The sequence below is a fragment of the Microcaecilia unicolor genome, chromosome 6 (assembly GCF_901765095.1).
Source record: "Microcaecilia unicolor chromosome 6, aMicUni1.1, whole genome shotgun sequence".
Lineage (NCBI taxonomy): Eukaryota > Metazoa > Chordata > Amphibia > Gymnophiona > Siphonopidae > Microcaecilia > Microcaecilia unicolor.
The window spans coordinates 61,919,331-61,939,452 of NC_044036.1; the positions used below are offsets into that span (position 1 = coordinate 61,919,331).

Genomic DNA, 20,122 nt, shown 5'->3' on the forward strand with positions numbered 1-20,122 from the left:
ATATCAAAAGGAACTGAGGCAACAGTGAAGTGAGCTGCAAATAATACTTTTAAAAACATACGTTTATTTCAACATGTATCTTTGCAAGTTAAAAATAAATTCCATCAACGGCAATTGTATTCAAACACTGTCATCATAGAACAATCCATATAAATTGGCTTGTAAAATACTGTGATTACGGATGTTTGCAAAATATTTCAGATTCAAAGCAGCTTATGAATATAAATTTATAAATCTTCATAAAGATTTTATACAACATTTGAAAAATGTAGATTTATAAAATCATGTATTCTAGAAATATAAAAAAACCTGCTTCATTAATCTACAATATACATTCAAGTAAATAAAGTTTTCAACTGACAAGATTTACTGTACAGTTTCTTCAAGTGCTACTTTGTTTCAGAAAACAATACAATCTCAACTCTACTCTTTCGTTTAGAAAAGAATCATACATTCCTCCACAGAAACAAATTCTGTTACTAAAGTATCACAGTTACAACTGTGCACAATGTACACCAATATTTAATAAATATGGGGGGGGGGGGGGGAAGAGAACAAGGAATGGGGGGGGGGGAAGAGAAACAAGGAATGGGGGAGAGGGAAGGGGACGAGGAGGGAAAGGACTCAAACAGGTTATAATAAACCATAACCATAAATTGGCTTTTAGATAACATTTGTAAAAACTCTCTTCTGGATACAAACCCACACAGATCAAGGCAAACTTCCTTTATCTTTTGTGCAATGTTTCTATAACAGGAGCTTACAACAGACTGACAGTTTGAGAAAGCGATGGGTCACTTAAAACTCATGAACTCGCTTCCACTCCATGCTTTACTGTCGGGAGTGCTTCTCCTTTTCGGCATGCTACCTGAGGGACTGAAATAGAATATACAATTACTTTCATTATAAATAAAAGGAAAACATGTTTTATTGAAAACAGATACATCAATTTAGACAGTTTACACTAGAGAACCTAAGAATCTGTTTTTAAACGAATGTTTTGCATTGACCATATTTACTCTTGGACAGCATGGTGATCTTTACAGAGAGATGTACACAGTAAGATACTAGAATTAGTGTGTACCTGTCATCAGGAATAAGGGACATACTTCTGCAAAGTTCTGCAAGCGTATCTGGGAGATATTTAGATGCACACCTGGAAACACCTGCTTCACAGCCACAATGAGGTTTCTTTTGAGGCTGCCTAGGATGTAATTTTTGATTATCTTGGTCAGGACCTAAATAAAAAAAAAAAATCAGTTTCAATCACTTTAGAAGTATTTTCCATTGTCACTATTTGCTTGGCAATAAAGAATAGCCCACAATTACAAATCAAACCCCACAAAATACAAGAGGTTCTGTCCAATAAATATTTATTGGTATACAGATTCCCAATATTTATCAAAATAGACTAATTCCATTACACAGGATGATATCGCCTTGCATGCCACTCATGGTCACCTTTGTTTCTTATATGGATAAAATGTTGGTGTTTATAGCATACTTCAAAAAGATTTATTTTTGTGAGAAAAACATAGCAAAATGTTCCAGATGTGGCTCATGCCGCTTAAGGCAAAAAAAGTTCTCTCAAAATAAAATATTTGCATCTGGAGGTTTTTATATGAAGCTTCCCTACTGGTGTCAGGTTAAAGTACCAGAATATGATGTACATTTAAGCAGATAAGTTTTTTTGAGTCTTTAAGCCTTACTGTGTCAAAGATTTATTGCATCAGATTTTGGTGTGATTGAAATATGGTAGCACTTTACATGTGTTACTTAAGTTTTTCTATGGCTTTATCCTTTCCTTTCTTTCTTGATTTATATGCTGCTGTTGTGGTATGCAGTCCTTACATCATTTTTTGGACTACTGGTTTTGTATATATTTGCAGTTTATATCTAGCCCTTATTTTTTGTATGTTATTTTGAACGACAACTGGAGAATATTTTGTTTGAAAGGGAGACAGCTCAACATTGAGAGTATGATAGTTAGGGTCTACTAGGGCTAACATATTTGACAATCAAGCATGGGAGGGTGTATTACTCTTGATATGTTTTGTTTTTTCCTTGATTTATTCTTTCCCTTTTTTCTCTTATGTATGTGGATTTTAGCTGTGGTTTTTTCTTTTTTTTTTTTTAAACTGTGAGTTTCCTCGGCGTTATGACATCTCTCTCATTTGATGCTCTTAGTTTGCCTGTACTCTTCTTGTAGAAATTTTGGAAACCTTAATAAAATAGGGTAGTCAAAGTTTTATCCTGTATTAAGTCCATCACCGTTTTCTGAAATTTACACATGAACACTTACTATGATCTTGGTACAATGAACTATCCATAGGTTCATGAAGATCAAGCTATTTCAAAACATTTTAGTTTAGTAATAAGCTCTATGTTAATACTAAATTTACTCATAGTGTTCTAACCACAACTCCAGTTGTAGTTAGTCAGGTATTCACACCCATATACCAGCATTTTGTTGTAGCATTAAGAGATGTTACTCTAGCTTTGCAATCTCTTACAAAAAAAAAAAGATAGCCCATTTAATTATTAGAAGAGAAGTGCTCAGCATTTCAGTTTAATCGGACATCAGTGTATTTAATCATTTAAAACACCACCAGATCTGTGTTTGCATAGGTTATAGCAAGAGGAGGTCTATCATTATGCAACACTTAAGCAGATTCAGTGTCAATTTTAGTCAAATTTGAAACTGCAGTTTTGTGGCCCCTGGCCAAGGGACACTCCAGCCATGAATGACTGAGCAGAGAAATAAAGGAACCACCTCATGGCACCATAAACATATAGGCAGGCTTCAAGTAAGCTGGAAGATTAAACATTAAACTTCTGAATTTTTTTAACTCACTTCCTGAGAAGGCAGTTTGTAATTTCCCATATTCTGAGGCTCTGTGATCATAGAGTACAGTCATATTCAAGAACTGTTGCTTCAGCCAAGCTGCTCGATCTTCTTCAAACGCTTTCCTCTAAAAAGATATTAAAGTGGCTTAATAGGTGGCTAGGTTTTGAAAAGTGTGTCATCCCCCCCCCCCCCACAAAAAAAAAACACAATAGAATGCTTACAAAAATTATGGAAAGTGATAGGTATGAAAAGAATGACAAACGTTTTTTGATTCTCAGTGGGTTTTCTAAAAAAAAAAAAAAAATATATATATATATATATATATATATATATAATGGTATAATGAGATGAAGCCCACCCATAGTAGGTTTTGCTTTGCCTTCACTATCACAATATAGAGCCTTAATGGGCACTTAAGGATTGGGGGGGGGGGGGGGGGGGGGAGAAGGATGGGCTTATACACTGGATGTCCACATAAATGATATAGGGATCTTTAGTAGGCATTACAGTGCATCACCTATTACTCATATTTTGGATTAGTTTACTGGAAGAAATGTGTGTAGTCAATGGACCTTTAACTTTCTTAATTCAATCAAATTATATGTAAGTTTAGTTACTTCACTCACTAGGCTACCTGAAAAGGGTCTGTATGTGTTGAATTATGATTAAGCTTTTTTTTTTTATCCTAGTAGAAATGTGGACATAATGTTTTTGATTGATGTTTTGGTATTTTGTACAATTGCCTCAAAAAAAAAGTTACAATTAAAAAAATAAATAAATAAAAAAAGAGAGCAAGAAACATCTTAATGTAAGAAATATTCAGTCAGATTTTGGCAGCCCTCCTCATTAACCAATTAAATTCAAATTTTCAAACCGAATGTAATCATTCTCCACTTATTCCCTCCCTCTACCTCCCTTTTTTTGAGCATATGACAGTAGAAAGAGCGACTCAAGACCTCTGGGTATACCCCCAGCTTTGTGAGGCTTCTTTTCAAGTAGTCTCTCCTGCTCTATTGGCAAAAAGTGAAGTAACTGTTCCAGGAGTGGGTCTCAACAAACCAGTTCAAGAACTGCACAGAAATCCATACTCCATTTGCTGGAGATAAAGAAATACTGACAGCTGAAGCTTCATGGTATCCTAATAGGGCAAACTACAGTGCAGTGTTCTCTTCACCTGCTGACCAATGGTCACACCACCTGCAAGTTTTGAACTGGTCTGGTGTAGATACTAAGGAAAGTGGGTTAACAGTAAGCTGAAGTACAAAGACAGGGTGCTAGAGCACTCAATTTATGCCATCTAACTTCAAAAGCTAATCCAGTAAATTTTTCAGTCTTTGCTGTTCTTATAAAGGCAATATTATTATTATTATTATTATTATTATTTATTGCATTTGTACCCCACCAGGTACCAGGTATTCACCAGGTCCATCAAATCAATTCTCAGAATTTTGTATATATTATCCAGTTAAACGTTTAAGCATCCACTCCTTATGTGAATTAACCACCACAATTTAAAAAAAACTACCTCATGCCCCAGCCGAATGGCTGCCTCTGTAAAACTTTTGCGCTCTTTTTCAAAGTTTTTCCTTTGCTCACTAAATAGTTTCCACTCGTCCTGGAGCCGTTCTTTATCTTCCAGCAAGTAACAGTCCCGCAGTAGCATGGCAGTGTCATCATCACATGGGATCATAAGTTGTTGCTTTAAATAAAAGATTTAAAAAAAATAAGGACACAAGCAAAATTGGAAAAATACTACTTTTCAAACCAAACAGAAAGTCTAAATTTACACAAACTTTTTCAAGAACTCTATATAACACACATGCAATTAAGTTTTCTATGCTAATGGAGAAAGCCAGTGTATATGCATATTTGGTTACTGTATAAGCTTTACTATAAGAAAGGATGCATACAGAGTTGTGATTTTTCCTTCCTGCAAACAGAACACAGTTGCTGAAACAAGAGATTAGAAGGGAAGGGATCCTGGCCTCAAAGCACCACCTCTCAGAAGCAGTTAGTAGCTCACGGTAAATCTGCACAGCCTTAAGGCTGACTGAAGACTTAAAAGAATGTCAGGTCCAAAAAGGCAATGAAAGGAGGCAGTATAAAGGAAACTAACTGAGGATCCCACACAGGATTATACAAAACAGCTGAAAGACCTTATCAGAACATTTCCTAAACAAGTACAGCCACATCTGAAGAAACTCATACCAAGCCAGTCTTCTGTGGGATAATTCTACACACTACCCAAAATCCACAAACCTGGAAACCCTGGCAGACCAATCATATCGGGTATTGGCACACTCACAGAGGAAATATCTGGACTTATAGAGGATATTCCGAAACCTCTCGTGCACAAGACAAACGGCTTCATACAAGACACTATAGACTTTCTGAATAAATTGAAAAATATCAAGCAGTTACCACCGGGTACCCTTCTGGTCACGATGGATATAGAATCACTATACAGCAACATTCCCCATGCGGATGGCATAGCTGCATGTGAGCAGCTCTTAAAAACATCCACACTGGACCATCAATACTCACCAGAAACTATTACAAAATTAATCAATTTTATTCTAACTCAACTATTTCTGCTTTAACAATGATACCTACCTACAAATCATGGGTACTGCAATGGGCACCAGGGCAGCACCTCAATATGCTAACCTCTTTATGGCTGAACTGGAAGAGACATTTCTGAATACATATCAGACCACACCCCTAAAATACTACCGGTATATTGTTGACATTTTTATGATTTGGACTGAGGGGGAAGAAAACAATTTTACAGTTCATTACATACCATTCTACAATCAGATTCAAAATTGCCTACTCCCCAGAAAAAGTCAATTTTTTGGACACCACAGTTTCAATCAACAATGGCCTACATACAAACATCCATATATAGGAAACCCACACACAAATGCAGCTACTTCCACAACTCTAGCTTCCACCCTTCACATAAAAATAATCCATTACTCACAGCCAAGCCACAAGATACCACCGTATCTGCTCTGACCCAGAAGACAAAGATAGGCACTTCAAAATCCTGACTGCATCCTTCAAACAGAAAGGCTATAACCCCAAAATAATCTCCAAGAATATTGCCTCCTCCTTCAAAACAACCAGGGAAAATCTGCTACAGTACAAGGAAAAGAAAGCCATGGACAGAACCCCCCTTGTAGTGACATACAACCCAGACCTGGAAAAATTGGAGGAAAATCATAAGAGATCTGCAGCCACTACTCCAGGAGGATGATACTAAAAGAGATAATCCTATCCCCATCAGTGCTGGCCTTCCGACAGTCACCCAATTTAAAACACAAGCTAGTGAGAAGCAAGCGCTCAACAGAGACCCAGAAAGAAGAGAATGGCACACATCCTTGCAATATATCCAGCTGCAAACTATGCCAAAACATTTCACAAGACCCCACAGTCATTCGCAAAGGAAAAATATTCAACATAAAGGAATCCTTCACATGCTCATCTTCCAACGCAGTATATGTCATCCAGTGTATATTGGAGAAACAAGTCAGATGCTGAAGAAGAGATTTAATTTACATAGATATCATATGAAAAATGTCAGTGCCAACCAGGATGTTACCTCTGTGGGACAGCACTTTACAAAACCAGAACACTGTACCAATGATTTTATGGTGAGAATACTAAAAGGAAACTTTAAAACAATACAGGGACGCAAGACCTTTGAAGTCAAAATGATTAAATATTTTGACACCCACCAGACAGAACTTAACCAACATCTGGGTTTTCTAGCCCATTATAAACCATGAAATTTCACTGCTTTGTCACCCTCTGATCACCATGCGTACCTCCCTGTCCCTCATCTTCTCAGCCCTCTCTGTTTCTCACCTAGCCCACTCCTCCCTCATCCTTTCAGACCATCACTGAAATACTTTGATGTTTCAATTATATATGCTGTTACTTATCAAAATGTGCTTAATTCTGATCTGACGAAGAAGGGCTACTACCTTCGAAAGCTAATCAAAAAATGTATTTAGTCCAATAAAAAAGGTATCATCTTATTTTCTTTTCTATGTTTTATTTTATTCTATTTCTATTGATTACCTAAGAATTAAAAAGAAAAACATTAACACAAATCTAGGGATAAAGAACATGAAATTGTCTAAGCAACTCAAGCCTGGAATTTGTCTGGCCTCTAATCAGATTGCAGCTGAATAAAAAGTAGGATGAAAATAAACCCCTGCAAGAAGAGGATAGCCATCTTGGAATCAGCGGCAACCTACCATACATGGAGCAATCTACACAGAAGTTTTGATAGTCAAGCATGGAATTATATCCAGTTGAATGACAGTCTACCTGTAAGAGCTGCTGTTGAGTTTTTATCATTTCTTTGCACTGATCAATTTCTTCCTTTAGTTCTTCCATCTCCTGCTCATGGTCTTCTCTTGAAACCATATCTTTGTGCTTCAGCGCCCCAACTTGTACAAGTGACACTATTAAAAAGCAAATTTTAAAGCCTTTCAAAACTATCTAGTGAATTTAAAAGAATAGGTCATTTTAATTGAAAGTTTAAAAAAATAATAACGTGAAATATAGTCTCTACTAGAAATCTGAGACTAGGGGTCCCTTTTACTAAAGGGTGTTAAGTCCTTAACAAGAGGTTAACATACGGTAACAGGCAACTATGTGACCACATTAAGGGGCTTTGCCTGTTTCCACAAGTTAAACCATGTGTCACCGAATTTTTCATACAGGGAGCATGGCACAGAAGCGTTAGCCAGCTGGTGTGTTATACTTTCCATACATTATTAGCACGGGAGAACTTAGCACCTATAAACAGGAGGTAGAAAGTGTTCTCGCATTAACTCAAAGTAGAGAAACCACGTTAATCCAAATATTAATGCATGACCTGTCATACAACAAATTGTGAGGAAATCCCCTTCTTGATGCCGCACTAGTTTTGGGCTTGATGCACATTATAATTCTGCGTCACAGTACAAAACGTGTTAAGACTCCCTAGGTTAGAAATTTATGTTAAAATTTCGTTAGTTTATGGTATCCTGTTTTCTAGATACTTAAGAGAGTGACCCACACTGAAACAGACCCAAAATCCTGGTTTGGGTTTAGGCTGAAAATGCCTGTCCATTTTCAGCTGAAACGGAACCTCTCTCCTCCTCCTCCCCCCCCCCCCCCCAACCACTCGCAGTCCCTCCCTGGCTTACCTTAATGAAGCCCTGGTGGTCTAGTAGTGTCTTGGGGGGGGGGGGGGGGCAGGAACAAACTCCACTTGTTCCTGCCACATGCTGCTGCTCCAGTCTAAATGGCCGCTGAGACTGCTAGGGGAGATCCCGGCAGCCATTTTGCGACTGGAACCAATACAGGAAGGAGCGAGTTCTCTGCTTGTGCTGGTTCCAATTAGAAAATGCTGCTAAGACCTCCTGCAGCAGTCTTGGCATGCATTCGGATTGGGAGCAGTACACAGGGCAGGAACGAGCAGGGTTTGCTCCTGCACTCGAAGAGGCCACTAGACCATGAGGGCTACTTTGAGGGAGCAGCAGCATGGGGCAGGAACAAGTATGGTTCATTCCTGCCCCTGAAGAGGCCACTAGAACACCAGGGTTTCACTAACATAGGGTGGCTAGGCAGCAGAGTGATTGCTGGGGGGGAGGGGGGAGCGGCAGTTTCATTTACAGTTTCTACCGAAACCAAGCAGTCTTTTGGTTGCAAATTTGGTTTTGGCAGAAACCAAAGATCGTGTTTGGTTAGGTTCTGATATTACTCATTTCTTAATTATTAGGGCACTCTCCACAGAAAGACAGTTAAACTTCTCTAGTGAAATGTGAAGAGGTTAAAACAGGATTTTTTCCTAAACCAAGAGATATAGTTGAAACTCTAGCGGTTTACAATAGCAAGAACACAGAACTTAGGGGTCTAAAAAGCTGTCCCATTGGCTTGGTACCAGCTGCTGTGCACGGTTATGTGAAAGACCTATGCCCAGTGCTTGTGCCCAATCTGAGGATGCCATGAGGCAGCTTTTAGGGTTGAGTTGCACCCATAAATCAATGTTGACACTTTCTCTCCAGAATTAAGCTACACAAACAGCAGGTTCTAAAAGCATCGGTTTATGTGCCCAGCCAACGATCATTACTGCATCACCAGGGGCCCTGTTTAGGCATTTTTTTACGCGCACTAACAATGTACATGCCTACAATATCCCTATAGGCACCTACATGGTTAGCGCGTGCGCTAATTATAGGCACATTAAAAATGCTAATGCGCCTTAGTAAACAGGGCCCCAGGTTAGGTAATATAAAATAGAGGATATACCCCAGGTGGTAGGCAAAGGAAAGCTCAAGGTGCTGGTGCTGCCTAATAAAAGGCCAGTTCCAACTGAGCAGACACTAATGCTTGTAAACTGCCTGAAAACAAAAACATACACTAACAAGTAGGGTAATCATGCAGCACACGGCTCATGAAATTTTCCAAACTCTCTGCACATATAACTTTGTTGCCTGTGTCTCTCTCGGGTAATAGAGGATGGGGAAGTTTGGCTGTGGCATTATTCAAACAATCTGTTGGTCTGGAAATAATAAAATAAAACTAAAGTGGGATACTATATGAAACCATTAAATGTTATTAACCAGCTATTTTGAATGGATTTTACTTTGGGTGCCTACTGCATTATTGTACCACTTGCACTGGCTTCCACAGAAAGATCATGATAAGTTTAAGCTCTTTTGAGCAGGGACTGTCTTCTCTGTCAGTTGTTCAGCGCTGTGTGCGTCTGGTAGCGCTATACAAATGCTAATGATAATAAGTTAACAAAAAAAAAATCCTGTGTTTGGCCTTTAAGGTTATTCATGCTATTAACCCAGTATGGCAAACAGAAAATTAGTAAGGCACTCTAAGGACATAGTGCTGCTCCTCTTATTATATCCTGGCTTACCAGCTGCCAAGGAATTTTTCCAGATAAGAGTTCAAGATTGTTGTTTCTCACTGATCTGCCAGTACAGTTAGGAGAGACAGATGATTATTTTATTCCACCCTAAGTTGATAACATGGCTATTCAGAGAATATTTAAGTCTGGTTTGGAGACAAAAGATAAAGAGAATTTATTAATTGGGCTTATTTAATAAACATCTTAAACAAGGATTGGGATTACTAGATAGTTAGAAGACAACTGGGCCATTACATTAATTGGTTTATGTTTTATTTTTAAATTAGTATTCTATTTGTGTTTTTTTATTTTAACTTATTGTTCAAGCTTGTTTGTTTTAACTTTTTATTCCACTGTACATCTTTTACATTTAAAAAGGATTATAAATGATGAAATTAAGTTACCAAGAACCCCCTCAGAGTTTCATTCACTCTTTCCATGCTAGCCCCTCATCCCCTTCAGGAATTTGTTGATGGCTTTGCCCCCACACCTCACCTTTCCAGAAGTAACATAAGGGAAATTGCCATCCAACCTCCTAGGGAAATGGGACTTGATATACCGCCTTTCTGTGGTTTTTGCAACTACATTCAAAGCAGTTTACATAGTATATACAGGTACTTATTTGTACCTGGAGCAATGGAGTAAGGTTAAGTGATTTGCTCAGAGTCACAAGGAGCTGCAGTAGGAACCAAACCCAGTTCCCCAGACTCAAAGTCCACTGCACTAACCACTAGACTACTCTTCCACTGCATTGGTATCTCAAAATATCAGCGTGCTTTTCATCACCATAGGATGTAATCCTCCTAGGTCCATGGCTCAGAAGTTATAGCTGACTATAGCTCAGTGATTACAGCTGAGCTCATGGTGTGTAGATTAGGTCTCCCCAGCTTGGATGACCTATGTCCTTCCCTGCCATAAGGCCAAGAACTGGACAAGACACAGAAAGCATGAACTCTGTCCTGACTTCTTTTCTAGGCTGAAACCTTTTGACGACTGGGTTCAATCTAACACTTACCGGTGAGAAGAGAATCAACTTCTCAAGGAATATATTCCTGAAGTCTTATCTCAAGTCTTCAGCATTTCTCTCTCTCTCTCAGCCTTAGAATCGTATTACTATTACTACACACACAATTAGTAATATGAGATTTGAACTAGTTAAAAGGAAGTCAGAAATTTGCACATCCCACCTTACGTAGATTCCTAACTGCCATGTTCCACTATATCAGTGTTCCTATGCTGCAAAAGCTGAACTGTTTATTCCAAGAAAATGCACTGTGTCATTTCTTGGGTTTTTTTTGTTTGTTTTTTTAGGGAGTTAATGTCTCTGAAATCCCTAGTCCTATACTACCCATTTTCTATCTGTCTATTCACCAGTTCCCCCCCCCCCCCCCCCCCATACCACAATTTGGTCCTATTCCATTAAATCCTGCAAGTTATTTTTCTCCCATTTGACATATATCCATTAAGAGGGAAAAAATAAAATGCAATATATAAACGTGAATTAAATGAGCAAACTGTTAAGGCTAAATATAAATTTAAAGGCTGTTCCAATCTTTCTAGACAAATTTTTTGTACTATACCAATAATTAAGCCATTGTAGCTATATTATTCTTTATTTTTTTAAAATGCATAGCCTTCCATAAGAGCACATTGTTCAATTACCCTGACTGTCCAGTTTCTCAACATGGTTTTTTAGCATTCTCCACTGTTGTCGAATACTGTTAGTAAGTTGTTCCCTTGCAGTTGCACAGGAAAGTTCCGATATGCTCTCCCGACTGAAGTCTCCAGCATCTTCCTCATTGTCTGACAAAATCTGTGTACACAAACAAATCCCATAAAAACTTCAAGGGTAACCTTAAACAAGCTAATCAAACTTTACATTTACAGTGGAAGGAAATGGTAATTTTGACTTTTGGTCAAAGCTTAAATAATTGGTTGCTACCGCTCAGAGGGGTATATTGGACCAATTTGAAATACTGAAGGAAGGGAAAAGGAGAAGAGTCCCTAGTTTGTTCCAAACTGGATTTAATATATTCTGAGTAGGAACCCACTGAAACCCCCATCCAATGGTAAAAACATGAATGGTAGGAAATGAGATCATGATTGAACAAAAAGCTGCAATATTTCATTGATCTCCATTTTTACATCATGTAGACAAAAAAAAAAGGTGAGACTTTTCTGCAAGAAAAGCTTTAAAATTAAACCCTTAGATTAAAATAATGAAGCTTGTGGAAGAGTCAAGATGGCATTCAGAATAGGCTGCACTCGCTGAAGACAGGAATGGGTAGAAGGAAAAAGGAGGCAATAACACCTCTGGAAATGGTCTTTGAGATCTTATTTACAGTACTGTGTACGATTCTGGAGACCGCACCTTCAAGAAGATATGAACAGGAGCTGGTCAGTGGTCTTCATTACAAATATTTTATGGGGATGGACTTAAAGATCTCAATAAAGGTGGGATAGCGGAGATAAACATTTAAATACTCCTGTGGCATAAATGAACAGGGCATGGGTCTCTTTGAAAAGAAGCTCTGGAAAGAGGAGCATAGGATGAAGAGAAAAGGGGCCAGAAATACTTCTTCACAGAAGGGTGCTGAATTCATGGTATAGCCTCCTGGGGAAGGTGGCAGAGATTAAGTCAAGAGAGAGGAAATGAAAGCAGATAAAGATCATAAGGCCTATCCATCTACTATGCGTCTGTCTCCTTCAGCCTCCCTTCTTTTTCAATGCTCATATAAGGAGCAGGCATAGAGGGGAAAATTTTGGATCAACCCTGCAATCTTGATCACCACCACTATAACTGGACTTATAGACAGCTTCCGATAGCACAGATCATGTTTGAATTGGATATTATTGCACTGCTAAGTTTGTTACATCAACATTTCCCTGATCAATATTGGGGTAGTTATATCAAGAATACTAGGGAAGCAAAATTTCTAGATGAAAAGTGGTTTTCAAGGAGCGACTGGTTCAAGGAAAGATGAAGGGGTGCTATTTTAGATCTTTTCCATAGTGGAACACAGATTTGGTACCAGAAGTAACGCTGTTGGGCCACATGATCAAATTTCACTTAACCATGGAGGAGGACACCAGGGAACTCTGCTACTTTCAAAAGGAAAAATAAAATGAAGAAAATAGTTACAAAAACAATCTAAACAGGAGCAGCTTTAATGATTAAGAGTTTACATTAGGTGTGGACATTTAACAGCATCTTGGAAGCATTCAAAATGTATTCCCATGCATTCAAAAAGGAGGAAGATGGCCAAACAATGGCCACATTGATACACGAGATGAAAGAGGCAAATATAGTTAAAAGGGCATCTTTCAAATGATAGAAAAAAAGATCCAAATGAAGAAAATGGGAAAGAGCATAAGCACTGGCAAGCTAGATACAAAGCATTGGTAAAGCAGTCAAAAAGTTTGAAAAGAAGCTTTTCACAGAGACGAAAGCTCATTTAAAAAAAATTTCACATACACTCAAAGCAAGAAGCTTTTGGGGGAGTCAGCTATACCCATAGACCAGGGGTAAAAGGGGCACAGAGAGAGGACAAGGCTACAGCAGAGAAAACAAATTAATTTTTTGCCATCTTCTTAGATGCAAGAGACCTATCCATGCCAAAAATAGTAACTAAAATGACAATTCAGAGAACAAAACAAAAAAAGAAAAAATATTCAATGTAAACTAAAATGGAAGACGTAATAGGCAAGCTGACAGTTTTCACTGTATAGGGATCCTTCATGTTTCAATAAAGACTCTTTTCAAATTAAAAAAAAAAAATCTGGACCAGATGTTATGCATCACAAAGTACTGAAAAGAACTTAAAAAAAAAAAACTGTAGACAGTTTTGCAAACTATTGGTAATTGAAGGGTATATGAAAATCGAAGGGCAGGGCCGTAGCTACGTGAGGCTGCACAGAGTGCAGGGAAAGTTAAGGTGTCAAATTTTTTAAAAAAGGATTGCAGAAGTGATCTGAGAAACTACAGACTGGTGGGCCTGGTGGGCCAGGCAAAAAAACATTAGGAAAAAAAAAAGTACTTAGATATAGAATGTCATGTTTAATGGGACAAAACAACCAGGATATAGGCGAAGTAGTCTTGTCTTACCAGTCTGCTACATATATATATATTTTTTTTTTTTGGGGGGGGGGGGGGGGGAGGAGGTATAAACATGTAGGTACAGATGAGTCAGTTAACAGTCTATCTGGATTTTTAGACAGCATTTTTCAAAAGTTCTTCATGAGATGCCTCGGGGAATTAAAAAGTTTTAGGATAGGAGGCAATGTCCTATTGTAGACTGAAATTAAGCAAAATCAGCTCTAACACAGCTTAAATCATTTAATTTTAATGATTCTGGCAATAGCTTTAAAAGTAGTTTATTTTTTCATACAACTGGCAGTCAATTCTATCTCACATTTTTTAAAACATTTTGGATGTTACCCACAACTTGATTAACTAGATTGGCTGCAGTCTCCCCATTTACTGTGCCTGAGCCATCTTTGCCTTTCTGGTTGCATTTCTGGGGTGTCAGGATGGACATCATTTCTTTCTTCATCTGTTGGAGGACTTTCTTGAGCTCAGCATTTTCTAGTATTAACTCCTTTTGGCGTTGCTCATAGTCACCCAGCAAAGCCTTATACATTTCCTCTTCATTCCTGAAAGTAAATCCACCAATAGTTATTTTCAAATTCAAAATATTCTTGAATTGGTTTTAGAAATTTTGCACTCTTACTTGGCATCTGTTTTACCAGTTCTCCAGCCACCCCTCTTCCCATCAGCTCTACCGACATAGTTCAGAATATCGATGGCTATGTGAAACACATTTAAAAAGATTTAGATATCACCAAGTGAACAATAAAAGCAGATGTACATACATACATGCATTTTAATGTAGAACCAGCTTTGTTCCTCTCTCCTTAGTAAAGATTTGTTAGTTCAAGTAAAATACTCTTCTCCTTCAATCAGAGGAATGCAGCCAAAAGTTTCACATGACAAGTTCTTATAAGATATATTAGTAATTCAATTCAAGCATTTCATGCCTTCCAGTTCTAGCTCCCCTTTATACAATTGTCTGATATCAAACTTATTAACACTTCTCTGAACAAAAAAGGAAACTATATGAAAGTTTGTGCATAGAAGTGCTGCTTCTTCCACAACATTCTTGGCAGACAGAATGAAATGGAACTGAATAATCAAACTTCTTTACAACAGTGATAGAGGTGAAACCATATAAACAATAACTAAGATGGGATTTTCTATCAAAATGTAATGAACTCGCACACAAAAAAATGGCAGCAGACATCTACAAGGTAGCTAAATGGCAGAGGTGGTGGAAGGTGTAACAATTGAGAATTCAGGCACACCTGGGACAGATAGTGTTGGGGAAAGGGACAGAAGAACAAAGTACAGTAGACGGGTATCACTAGACAGGTTCCATGGACTATGAGAAACTTTATGGTAACATCTGCTCATTTCAATTTCAGCTTCACGTCTTAGTAATGCCATAGAAAATGACAACACAAAATATCTTCAAAATTGTGATTTCAATGAATGAATAAATAAAGCTGAAACCCACTATTAATTTCTGTTTTAAGACCATTTTATTTCTATTCTTATGAAGAATTCCAATTTCTCATTTTCCATTAGCAAAACAGATTGACAATGATTTCAGAATCTGAAACTGTCAGCAATACTAGATAAACTTATCAAGCTAAACAAAAGCTAAATGTCTGTACTAGGGATGGGCATTCATTTCAAACAAATGTTGTTTGCCAATGGGTCATTTCATGCCAAATGGTCTAAACATTCCCACCATCATGTCTCCAATTTTGTTCAAATTTTATCTGTTGCGCGAGTCAGATGTTAAACGAAGTTTCCCAAAATTTGAGGTCTCTAACTGCAATAGTTGCAGATCTAGACCCCCTTTTCTGAAAGGTTGTCAGTCCATGAGCGCGCGACATTTACCAAAATGCCATTTTTGGGGTCTAATAAAATCCAAACACATTTATAAGAATGGCTAAAAAATTCTAATCCTGTACAGTTTTTGATGCTAATTCCGATGAAATACATTTTAACATTATGGATGCAAAATCCAGTCAAACAAATTGACTCAAAGTGTGCATCAAAATTGGTCGCGACTCATCAGAACATATTTGGACCAATATTCAGACCGCAACAACTTCCATGCAAACAAAGATACGGACTTGAAATTTTGAACAAGCATTATGCTTGTGCTGGACATAATACTGCCAGATTTGCAACTAACCAGCATCTATAACCGCCCTGCTGGATCTCTTCAAAGTTGGAAGTTGTTGCAGTCTGAATATTGGTCCAAATATGTTCCGATGAGTCGCGACCAATTTTGATGCACACTTTGAATCAACTTGTTTGACTGGATTTTGCATCCATAATGTTAAAATGTATTTCATCGGAATTAGCATCAAAAACTGTACAGGATTTGAATTTTTTAGCCATTCTTATAAATGTGTTTAGATTTTATTAGACCCCAAAAATGGCATTTTGGTAAATGTCGCACGCTCGTGGACTGACAACCTTTCAGAAAAGGCGGTCTAGATCTGCAACTATTGCAGTTAGAGACCTCAAATTTTGGGAAACTTCGTTTAACACCTGACTCGCGCAACAGATAAAATTTGAACAAAATTGGAGAACATGATGGTGGGAACTTTTTTTTAATTTTAGACCACTTGGTATGGAATGACCCAATGACAGTGCACACTGTCCCCTAAATTCTACACATGATGCCCTGATATGTGTGCCCAAATTTGAGCACGTGCCCAAGATGCAGTGCAAACTGAACAACAAGACCTTAGCTATCAATAACTGGGTGCTAACAACCAATTATTGAAGTTAGGGCACTTATTGTGCACACATCTGGCTACGTGCTATAAGGTATGTGGACTAACTCTACTACCGCGCAACTCAAAAGGGCCATAGCCATATCAGGGGCCTTCTGAAAAGCTGCAAGCATAGTTATAGATACTGCCTCAGTGCGCCTAACCTAGGTACCAGCATTTATTCCAAATTTCAGCAGATGTTAAGTCTGGTGCCCAAAGTTAGGCACGGGAACCTGTGTGCACCCTTTATAGAATAGCACCAACTTTTTTGGTGCCTAATTTTAAGCGCGATTTAGAGAATTCTACCCATGTGTATTTTTTCCTGATGGGTCACACATGCATATTTTGGGCACACGTTTGTTTGAAATTAAACAAAAAAATAAAACACATTTCTAGGTGCACGTCCCTAGTCTGTACTACAACACTGAATTTATGCAGCCCCGGTATCCATGTTCAGATAACAGTTGCATCTCAAATGTTCCACCAGAGCCCTTACTTATTCTTTTATCCTTCTTGTCCATCACAAGTTGATGCAAACGCTCCTTCAGTTTATTATATTCTCGTTCTTTTCTCTTCAAATCATGATTATACTGAGTAGCACGACTTGCTATGATATTTTGCAGTTTTTGAACCTAAAAAAAAAGGCAAATTTAAATGGCTATACTTTATTTGCTATGGATACTCTTATTTTAACTGCTATGGAAGTTGTGGTATTAAATGTATAACAATTCATGAATTGGGTGTGGAAACAATTAATCTCTTACAATATATGAAAAGTTTTCAACAGACAAAAAATATGTACCATGTATGCTTAACATAAGGTAGCAGTCATAACAACATGTCATTACTTTAAACTAGGAAGGAAAAAAGCTACCTTATGTTAAGCAACATACATATTTTTTGTCTGTGGAAAACGTTTTGTATATATTGTAAGATTAAATGTATAACATACCAAGGGATAACAAAATGCAAACATCTGTGACATTAGAAATTGGCTACATACTTTTCTAGAAATCATGGCTTCCAAGTCCCAGTTACCAATAAAATATGTTCCAAAGGAAGAAAAATCTGCACACTCAAGTGTGGTATAATTCCATTGGACTGGTATGTTAAAGAGTTCACTGTGATAAAGGGTTAGTACTTTAACAAACTAATGGAAATAAAATCCATATAATCTCTGGCTATCATTCTTTTCTATGCACCATTTCCCCCAAATAGTACATTAATGCAATATCTTCTTAAATGAAACGTTTACCACCCAAGTCTCACTTCTACAAACAGCAGTGTGGCTTACAGTTCATGTACTGTATGTATTGAAGTGAACAGTTTTAAAAGGTCTTACTGGAGAGAACAAGAGGACAGACACACCTCATCCTTTTCATTCTTGAGCAACTGGTGCAAATTTTTGCTCTTGCATTGCAGCTGTCTGTCTCTTTCTTGGAGAGCAGCAAACTCCCTTTTAGAGGTTTCAAGTTGATCCTACGGAGAATTAGAAAGACATTTTTGGTTCATTGGACTAACATTATGGCATAAATTGTTCTGAGAGATAATTCTGTGCCAGATTTATCCATTTTGGGAAACCAATGAAAACCTGGGTGTTCCCTGGAGAAGAGGGTGATTAGCAGGTTACATCAAGTATGGGTGAGTAACTGCTGGGGGAGGGGGGTGTTGATGACTGGTCAGACTATTTTGCATAGTGTTAAGCTGTGGTTTTATGTTTTAAATGCTTTTATAATATTGTAAAGAAGGCAATTCAGAAAAATGTGTTAAATATATTCATAAGATCTTTTTATTTCCTCTATGCTAGATCTGCCTGCTCTAAGTACAATTAAAAGAACTATGAAAGTGGTAAGTGAAAAATATAAAGCTCTCCTAAAGCACTGGTTTCTTTTAATTTAGCATGCTCATAAAACAAGCTATATGATAAAGCCAGGAGTAGGAGTAGCAGCAGAGCACTACTTCCTACCAGCCCCCACTTGCACTGTAGTGTTGGAATTGCACTGTGCTATTTATATAGAACAAGGGGAGGGAAAAGTGAGAAGGTGAAGGTTGTGTAGAGGTAACCAAACCCTTATAACATTCTATGGGGGGGGAGCCACGGTTTAGTATGGCAGAGGAAAGAACTGGGAAACTAGGAACTAGAACTGGGAAACTAGGAAAGAACTAGGAAACATCTGTATGTATTAGGCGGTGAGAGTCTGATAGGTACGGATGGGGAGAGGGATCTTGGGGTGATAGTATCTGAGGACCTGAAGGCAACGATACAGTGTGACAAGGCGGTGGCCGTAACTAGAAGATTGCTAGGCTGTATAGAGAGAGGTGTGACCAGCAGAAGAAAAGAGGTTTTAATACCCCTGTATAAGATGTTGGTGAGGCCCCATCTGGAGTATTGTGTTCAGTTTTGGAGGCCGTATCTTGTGAAGGATGTGAAAAAAATGGAAGGGGTGCAAAGAAAAGCTACGAGAATGGTATGGGATTTGTGTTACAAGACGTATGAGGAGAGACTTGCGGACCTGAACATGTATGCCCTGGAGGAAAGGAGAAACAGGGGTGATATGATACAGACGTTCAAATATTTGAAAGGTATTAATCTGCAAACGAACCTTTTCCGGAGAGGGGAAGGCAGTAGAATGAGAGGACATGAAATGAGATTGAAGGGGGGCAGACTCAAGAAAAATGTCAGGAAGTATTTTTTCACAGAGAGAGTGGTGGATGCTTGGAATGCCCTCCCGCAGGAGGTGGTGGAGAGGAAAACGGTAACGGAATTCAAACATGCGTGGGATAAACATAAAGGAATCCTCCTCAGAAGGAAGGGATCCCCAGAAGCTTAGCCAGCGGTGGGAGGCAGGGCAGACTTATACGGTCTGTGCCCTGAAAAAGAGAGGTACAAATCAAGGTAAGGTATACACTAATAAATGACAAGTGAGTTTATCTTGTTGGGCAGACTGGGTGGACCGTGCAGGTCTTTTTCTGCCATCATCTACTATGTTACTATCTGAACTATATGCTACAAAATGGTCTTTTCCCAAAGGAGAAAGGAAATATTCTACTCACCCCCATACCCAAAGACGCAAAGAAAAATGCTAGTGAACTAACTAACTACAGACCAGTAGCATCTATTCCCCTAAGAACCAAACTAACGGAGGGAATAATAACCAAACAACTTACCAACTATTTAAATAAGTTCTCAATACTCCATGACTCCCAATCAGGACTTCGTTTTAATCACACAGCATTGAAACAGTACTAGTTACTCTCATGTCCAAATTTAGACAACTGATCACAACTGGCAAAAACATACTACTTCTACAATTTGACTTGTCCAGCGCTTTTGATATGGTTGATCACAGTATTCTACTACTTCTCCTTGAATACTTCGGTATCGGAGGCAACGTTCTTAATTGGTTCAAGGGATTCCTAACCACAAGATCTTACCAAGTGACATCTAACTCGACCACATCAGCCACATGGACACCTGAATGCGGAGTTCCACAGGGATTCCC

General features: G+C 38.2%; 1 protein-coding gene across 6 annotated transcripts in view; it reads right to left on the minus strand.

Annotated features, from left to right (window-relative positions):
- Nucleotides 1-684: 684 nt before the first annotated feature.
- Nucleotides 685-20,122, minus strand: part of SSX2IP (SSX family member 2 interacting protein) — a 49,143-nt gene continuing 29,705 nt past the window's right edge. For 4 of the 6 annotated variants that reach the window (XM_030205773.1, XM_030205776.1, XM_030205772.1 and 1 more), the window contains 10 exons: nucleotides 17,988-18,098; nucleotides 17,116-17,251; nucleotides 14,498-14,573; nucleotides 14,210-14,420; nucleotides 11,430-11,580; nucleotides 7,187-7,323; nucleotides 4,374-4,547; nucleotides 2,855-2,972; nucleotides 1,085-1,238; nucleotides 685-876 (listed from right to left, as the gene is read on the minus strand). In XM_030205773.1, coding sequence (XP_030061633.1) covers nucleotides 795-876; nucleotides 1,085-1,238; nucleotides 2,855-2,972; nucleotides 4,374-4,547; nucleotides 7,187-7,323; nucleotides 11,430-11,580; nucleotides 14,210-14,420; nucleotides 14,498-14,573; nucleotides 17,116-17,251; nucleotides 17,988-18,098 — 1,350 coding nt within the window. In that variant the 3' untranslated portion in view covers nucleotides 685-794. The remainder of the gene's footprint in view (nucleotides 877-1,084; nucleotides 1,239-2,854; nucleotides 2,973-4,373; nucleotides 4,548-7,186; nucleotides 7,324-11,429; nucleotides 11,581-14,209; nucleotides 14,421-14,497; nucleotides 14,574-17,115; nucleotides 17,252-17,987; nucleotides 18,099-20,122) is intronic. The other 2 variants (XM_030205774.1, XM_030205777.1) reach the window with 2 other exon arrangements.